The following is a 7,485-nucleotide window of genomic DNA, read 5'->3' as shown; positions in this document are numbered from 1 at the left end:
AAATAACTTTGCAAGGAATAACTTTAAAAATTATTTTTTTCTAATATAATAATACATACACATTAGTTGTTAATGAGTTGTATATAAATTTTTTTAATATTCATAATATATAAAAAGTAAATTAAAAAATGAAGTTAAAAAAAATTATGATATAATATATCCAAAGGAATTATCCCTTTTCTTCTCTGCAAGAAAGTTGATGATAAATTAAATTAACTAGGTAGAATTGATAATATATAATGCATGTGACAGGATGATGAATTATTGAACAAGCAAATCCTAAGATTCCTGTCTCCAACGACAACTATAAGGGGTAAAATGGGAAAATGCATGCATGCATTGGACGTATACAGAAAGGGCCTTGTCATGCAAGGACCAACCCACCCAACACGTATTGTAAAATCCACAACCCATAGAAACTGCTGCTACAGGTGGTTCACGGCGGACTCCGAGTACAGCACCACCGATGAGATCATCCGTTCTGCCACCGAGCTCCATGAAGCCGGCATTTGGTTTAGGAAATCAAGCAGTCACAGCCTTCAAGACGTTTCTTTCGACCGCGGCATACTTCGACTGCCGACCATGGTGGTCGACGACACCACCGAACCCATGTTCCTTAATCTCATGGCGTTCGAGCGACTCCATGTTGGAGCAGGCAACGAGGTAATATATTTTATATTTATTTTAAAATTTTCAAGTTATATTAAACCCTAAAATTTTAATATAAAATTAATTTTTATTAGTTATTAAATTTTGTATAATTGAGCGATATATATATAAAAAAATCTCACTTTTTATCCTTAAGAATATTTAAATTACACTTTTTCTCTTTTTTATTTACAAAATGTGCATTTTTTAAGGACAATTTTAAAAATTATTTTTAATAATCTGCCTATTATTTAGTATTTTTTTATAGGATTAAAATAAGTTATTTTTTAATTTATTTGATGAAAATATTCTTTAATAATTAAAGAGTAGTTTATTTTTATCTTAAAAAAAATAAAAATTTAGTCGCAGTTAACTTCACGTGAAGTTAATAGCTAAGGATGCGTTTGTTTACAGGACACAAAATTGTGTTTGGCAAAGGAGACATGGAATTAATGTATTTTGTGTCCATCCTGACAGGAAGGACACGGAGACATTAACAAATGACACAATTTATTTTTTATTTTTCTTTTATTTTTTTTGTTAATTTTTATAATTATATTTTTTATTATTATATTTTTCATCTCAAATTTTTTGAATGAAAAAAAATAAGAATAAATTGAATTTTCATAATTTGTTCTAGTTTATCACTAAACAGAATACAAGAACACAAAATTTTATGTCTCTTTTTATCAATGTCTTGTCTTGTCTTGTTTTCATTGTCTTGTCCTATCTTGTTCTCGGAAACAAACGTAGACTAAGAGCCGTTAAATAATTTGAATGATTTAACTAAATTTTTATCTAATGACTGTCGATTATCAACTTTACGTGAAGTTGACTTCATCTGAATTTCAAAAAAAAATGTTAGATATTTTGTAATAAAATGTCTGAATCTAACCGTTGAATTATATATTAAAATTCGTCAGGTAACATCATATGTGTTCTTCATTGACACTATAATTGACGATGAGATAGACGTTGCCTTGCTCCACAGGAGAGGGATCCTAGTGAATGCCTTAGGGTGTCACAAGGACGTGGCGAAGCTCTTCAACTCGCTGTCCAAGGACATCACTGCGGACCGCCAAGGGGTTCTGGATGTGGTGCAGATGAGCTTGAGCAACTACTGCAAGAAGCCATGGAACAAGTGGCGCGCCAATCTCATCCACACCTACTTCCGAAACCCCTGGGCTATGATCTCACTTGTTGCCGCCATTCTCCTATTTGCACTCACCATTGTTCAGACAGTGTATGCTATTCTTGATTTTTACCAAAGTAACAATGGTGATGGCTCCCCACCAGCTACTAAGCCGCCTAGGCTACCAAGGCTAAGCTCTTATCCAGACTACTACTTTACTCCCTAGTGAATGTTCTCCATTAATTCATGTAAATAATCTTGTTTTTTATTTTATTTTTTCATGTTTTCTCCTTATTATTAATTACTTGTGTGATATTGTTTCATTAATTAATGCAGTGATGCATGTCGTAGAGGTAGATCACTTTATTTTAATGAACACTACTGTATGTTCTTTTGGAATAATAATAAGAACAGGAAAAGAAGGAAGTTTGTATTGTATATAATTTTGTACATCTGAAAATTTATTTACTTAATCTAATTAAATGAAATAAAATAAATAGATACTTACAATAATGTCTTGAAGTAGTATAAAACCCACTTTTTACCTAAGAAAAACATTTAATGGTTTAAGAATATTTATTAAGAAGATAAATAATAATATTATTATTTCCCCCAAAAATTTGAGTTTAAAATCTCACATTAACTATTATATATGGTGTTTATTTGGGCGTCATTAAATCGATAAAAAAAAATTTTTTTAATGAAAAAATATTTTTTTAATGTGTTTGGTAAATTTTTAATAGTAAAAATAAAAATATTAAAAAAATAAAAAAATATCAAATTTTGAGAAACTACAATTTATATCTTTTTTTAAAAGAATTTTTTTTCTTAAAAAAAAGATATTTTCACATAATAAATGAACAAAAAATACTTTAATTTTATTTTACTCAAACATAATTAATAAATAAAAATATCTTTTTATATGAGATATCCAAACATAAAATTACTTTACTTTTCCATAAAATCTTTAAAAAAAGATAACTAGAAAAAAAATCTTTTCTTAAAACTCACTCATAATTTTTTTTTTAGAATCAATCCAATTCATTTAAATTCGTAATATTCACATTCCACAGTGAACTCCATTCATGAACTGAGGGTAGCTTCGTAACTCCACATTCTCGTAAACCTAACGCTTCTTGTCTTCTACAACGTCGTTTCGTAGCATATTTCGCCTGAACTGATCTCCATGCCCGACTCTCTCCTCTTTCCTCTCTTGAATCGCTAAATTAGGGTTTTTCTGATCCAAAGTCTTGAACCCTAATCTCAATAATTAGGGTTTTTCCACGACGAAGTTTAAGTCCTACTGTCACCCTTGATGATCACGCAAGACCTCTCTGCTCGTCTTCCAACCTTGCACCTTCAAGCTCGCCCAACTTCAAACTTTTGTGCGTGGTCGATTTGGGATCCCGATTCAACAAGTTCTGACATTTTTTCTGCTAATTGCAGCTAAAGCTACAGTTTTTCAGCCTCTATCTTGCGATACCCTCCCAATTTCGACACCGCAAATTCGCAAAACATCAGAAACCATCCAGTGTCTGTGCTTTGGATCCATGGACCTTGATGGGGGCAACAAGCGCGTGTACCAACGATTAGGTGGACCCTCAGGGGACTCGAAGCATCAGAAAGTGTGCTATCACTGGCAAGCTGGCAAGTGCAATCGTCACCCATGCCCTTTTCTTCATAGCGAGTTGCCAACTCCCAATGTTAATGGTACCTCTTCGAAGAGGCCTCATGGTTCTGCTGACAATTCCGGATTTTCGGGACATCGCCGGAACCCTCACTTCAACAACACATGGGGTCGCGGTGGTGGTCGTGGTGGCGGTCGCGGTGCCAGTGGTGGAGTTGTTGGTGGTGACATGAGTGTAGTTAGGAAGGCTGATAAAGTTTGTAATTATTGGATTCAGGGGAATTGTAATTTTGGTGAGAGGTGTAAGTTCCTTCACTCTTGGAATACAGGGGATGGGTTTTCTATGTTGACACAGCTTGAAGGCCATCAGAAGGTAAAAAAAAAATTGTTTTTTAGGTAAAAAAAAAATTAGGTTATTTACTTCACTCACTATAGGATTTTTGTTCTTTCTGCCAGGTTGGAAGTGTAATGTTTTTTAATATTGTCTTCCAATTATGTATTGTCATGTCATTGCAAGTGTTTGACTTCTAGAAGATTAGTTGACAATGTAAAATACTTTACACATATAGTATTATAGAATCAATTCTTTTTTATAATTTTAGATTCTGTTTTTAGTGGTAGATACATTCCTCTGTAAAATTTGTGTAGTGTGAACTTGAGTCAATTTTGTCACTATTCTTTGTACTATAAGATCAGTTGATGCTTGCTAAGTTGTCTGAATATGCTTTTTGTGCAATAAGAATTGTTGGGATGAAATTTGGTTTAAACTGAATGAACAGGTTGTTAGTGGAATTGCCTTTCCTTCTGGCTCGGATAAGCTTTATACTGGAAGTACTGATGAGTCTGTAAGGGTTTGGGACTGCCAGTCTGGAAAGGTTGTTAGTACCTTCAACATGTCACTTCTTTTATTGTATCCTTGCAAAAAGGTAACACTGATGAAACTATATTGATTTTGCTTATCAATTTTCCTATGCAGTGTGTAGCTGTGATCAATCTTGGTGGTGAAGTAGGTTGCATGATCAGTGAAGGTCCTTGGGTTTTTGTAGGCATACCTAATTTTGTGAAGGTAAAAAGAGGGGATTCTGGAGGCATTTTTTCTTTCTTCTCTCTTTGTAATTTACAGACTTTTAGTTCAAGTATATCTATAAACTCTCATCGCAGCACAGTTAATGTCTTGTTTAATGATGATATTTTGTAGGTCTGGAACACACAAAATTCAATGGAACTAAGTCTAAATGGTCCTGTTGGACAAGTTTATGCACTTGTTGTGAATAATGATATGCTCTTTGCTGGTACACAGGTAAAACACACACTCTCTCTCTCTCTCTCTCTCTCTCTCTCTCTCTCTCTCTCTCTCTCTCTCCTGCGTGATGTATATGTTATATTCCAAGGCATGCTTTATTTCGTGAGGCAGTATTCCATGTCTTGGTTGGAGATTAACTTGTTGGTACTTTAAGGCCTGACTGATCAAATGGGAAGTGCATGTCTTCTTTTATACACACTATTTATTCAGTGGCATCTTTTAAGGCGACTAAATGTACATACACTAGTTTGGAATGAGAATATTGACATAAATTTTTGGGATTATAAGGAATTCTAGGAATAAGCAGTACATGCATATTATTATGTTAGGGATGTAGGTAATTTTTATTTTTTTTATTTTAAAAAATTTAATTCTTTTATATACAATACATAAAAATGAACTTGATTAAATTAAAGAAGGACGAGTTTTACTATTACCCGCTTAATCACATTTTCTGAGTATTTATTTATTTATTTTTTTTGGTGACTTTCTGAGTATATACACGTTTATCTATTTAACAGCAAAATGAATTCAAGAAATTAACCAACGCTCAAAATTCATTAAAAAAAATAAAGAAACTATTTGGTGTGAAGCAAAATCACAATTCAACTCTTACAGCAAAAGTAGTAGTAGGCTTGGGCTCATGTGAAAGGCCCAGATCCTTCTAGAATACAAGCCCCCTTCTTATTAAAGTATTAAACCCACCCATTCAACCAACCAACCACTGCAAAAATAATAAAATAAAAATAAATAAATAAACCACCCAAATACTTTGAACGAAACCAACAACAATATAAAGGAGAGACAAACACAGCTTCGTGATCGTGCATGCCAAATTCTTGGATTCACAAAAACCATCAAAAGCTCCTTCGTTTCTTCATCTACACGGATTCATCATTCACCAAGAACAACTAGAAACACAGAGATGGATTTTGAGCTGCGAAGAGCCAGAGAGAAGCTCGAGAAAGAGCAGAAGGAGAGGAAAGAGAGAGCCAGGTTGAAGCTTCTCAGGGAAAAGAAAGCCAAAGAAGAAGCACACAAGCAGAGGGAAGCCATCGAAGCCGCTCAGCGATCTCGTCGTATCGATGCAGCTGAAGCTCAACTCAAGGTACCTCTTTTCCCCCAAACCCCTTTTTTTCCCCTTTAATTTTCTTTTGGTATCCAATTATGTTGTTGCTTAATTTTATCTTTAGTTTTGTAATTTAGTTAAATTTCAATAATTGTGTCCTTGACCTTGAGAATGAATAGCCTAGTTGAAGATTAGAGATTTATGATTTTTTATTGTTCCCTAAAAAGGCTTGTATGGATTGATTGAATCTTGAAATTGATGTTATGTATCCCTTTTGCACTCACCTTGGTGAGCTAAAGTTTTCGATATTGGGTCTGTTATGGGAGAATTAGGCTTTAGGACATCGGAGATGGGTGTTATCTTTTGTGTGTTATTTTTTACAAGGAATGGAGTTATCATGATTCATGAAGTGCAATGTACCAGTATAGGATTTTGATATTGCTATTAGTTTAATAGTTAGTTACTAGTGACAATTTGGTTCAACTCTATGATGGAAATTTGATTGTAGTGTTTCTTTTTTGTTGTTGCCTTTTCAAGTTTATTCTTCTCGCCCTTTTGCTAGGATCAGGAGATGTTGGATCTTGCTCTAGTATGATATTATCTGACTGAACACACTGGTGGTGAAGGAACCTCATTGTTTGTTTTTCGATGTCTATGTAATTTAATGTTCCGTGCTTTTTTACTTCTGTACTTCTTTTCGTGTACATTCAATTTCACATTTCATTGTTATAATGTAGTTATGTTCATTAAGAAGTTATGAGCTTATGATATAGGAATGTTTACCATGCCTTGTGCAATATTTTCTTTTCCTGCAGTTGCTATTTTTATATCTGTTTATTTTACGTCTGTAATCAAATACTGAATATGTGATTTCTCTTCATTTGTGTTTCTTAATTCAGGCTGATCAACAGATGCAAGAAAGCCTTATTGCTGGGAGGGGAATTGTGTTTTACCGTTTGCTGGAAGCTGTGCCTTGTCAAGGTAATGGAGATAAGATAAAACTGCCTCCATCTTGCTTCACAGAATTGTCTGATCAGGGTGCTCTGGACAAGGGGCCCATGTACTTCCAGTTGTCATTAGTTCACACTGAAGGCTCTTCAAGCATTGAAGATATCGATAAAGAGAAGCAAGGGACAACCCATTCCGGAGTTTTGGAATTCACTGCAGAAGAAGGTTCAGTGGGTCTTCCTCCTCATGTATGGAGTAATTTGTTTTCTGAAGGCATGGTAAAATCTCCATTAGTTGAAGTCCGCTATGTTTGGCTTCCGAAAGGGACTTATGCGAAACTTCAACCTGAAAGAGTTGGATTTTCAGATTTGCCAAATCATAAGGCTATCCTTGAAACAAGTCTTCGGCAGCATGCAACCCTTTCCCAAGGCGACATTTTAACCGTAAACTATGGAGAACTTGTATACAAATTAAGGGTGCTTGAATTGAAACCTTCCAAAAGTGTATCTGTTTTAGAAACAGATATTGAAGTGGACATAGTTGATCCTTTTACAACCTCAGACAACATAGATCAGCATGTTCTACTGCCACTTGTGATTGGGTCATCACAAAGTGGAACTGTAGATGAAGGAAAGTTTGTCTATTACAAATTCTCAATCGACAATGGCACATGGGAGAAAATCTCTAGTGGGAGTTCTAGTGTAGAGATAAAATTGGAATCAGAAATAGATGGAGGAGATACTGATCTATTCATTTCT

At 34.3% G+C, this 7,485-nt stretch overlaps 3 protein-coding genes across 4 annotated transcripts in view; all 3 read left to right on the top strand.

Moving 5' to 3' along the window:
* The window catches only part of LOC107606729 (UPF0481 protein At3g47200-like), a 3,468-nt gene extending 1,443 nt beyond the window's left edge, over positions 1-2,025 (top strand). The window contains exons 2-3 of the mRNA XM_016308758.2: positions 253-663; positions 1,572-2,025. Coding sequence (XP_016164244.1) covers positions 253-663; positions 1,572-2,006 — 846 coding nt within the window. The 3' untranslated portion in view covers positions 2,007-2,025. The remainder of the gene's footprint in view (positions 1-252; positions 664-1,571) is intronic.
* Positions 2,853-5,023, top strand: LOC107606730 (zinc finger CCCH domain-containing protein 48). 2 transcript variants are annotated; one of them, XM_016308759.2, is made up of 4 exons: positions 2,870-3,780; positions 4,187-4,282; positions 4,384-4,473; positions 4,606-4,966. In XM_016308759.2, exons 1-4 carry the CDS (start codon positions 3,331-3,333, stop codon positions 4,861-4,863), a joined length of 894 nt encoding a protein of 297 aa, XP_016164245.2. In that variant the 5' UTR covers positions 2,870-3,330; the 3' UTR covers positions 4,864-4,966. The 2 variants fall into 2 exon arrangements, with proteins under 2 accessions (XP_020962822.1, XP_016164245.2); XM_021107163.1 differs by lacking the exon at positions 4,187-4,282 and having other exon boundaries at positions 2,853-3,780; positions 4,606-5,023.
* The window catches only part of LOC107608692, a gene marked incomplete in the record, with an annotated part of 3,452 nt that continues 1,405 nt past the window's right edge, over positions 5,439-7,485 (top strand). The window contains 2 exon segments of the mRNA XM_016310399.2: positions 5,439-5,818; positions 6,679-7,485. Of these exon segments, the coding sequence (XP_016165885.1) occupies positions 5,636-5,818; positions 6,679-7,485 (990 nt within the window).

Source organism: Arachis ipaensis, chromosome B07 (genome assembly GCF_000816755.2).
Source record: "Arachis ipaensis cultivar K30076 chromosome B07, Araip1.1, whole genome shotgun sequence".
NCBI classification, from domain to species: domain Eukaryota; kingdom Viridiplantae; phylum Streptophyta; class Magnoliopsida; order Fabales; family Fabaceae; genus Arachis; species Arachis ipaensis.
The sequence above is the reverse complement of the archived record's forward strand: the minus strand, read 5'-3'. Positions and strand labels throughout refer to the sequence as shown.

Excerpts from the sequence above, each read along its gene's own strand:
- LOC107606730 (XM_016308759.2), top strand. The coding sequence starts at position 3,331 with ATGGACCTTGATGGGGGCAACAAGCGCGTGTACCAACGATTAGGTGGA. Across the intron at positions 4,283-4,383 it reads GGGACTGCCAGTCTGGAAAG|TGTGTAGCTGTGATCAATCT; the intron begins GTTGTTAGTACC and ends TTTCCTATGCAG. Across the intron at positions 4,474-4,605 it reads GCATACCTAATTTTGTGAAG|GTCTGGAACACACAAAATTC; the intron begins GTAAAAAGAGGG and ends GATATTTTGTAG.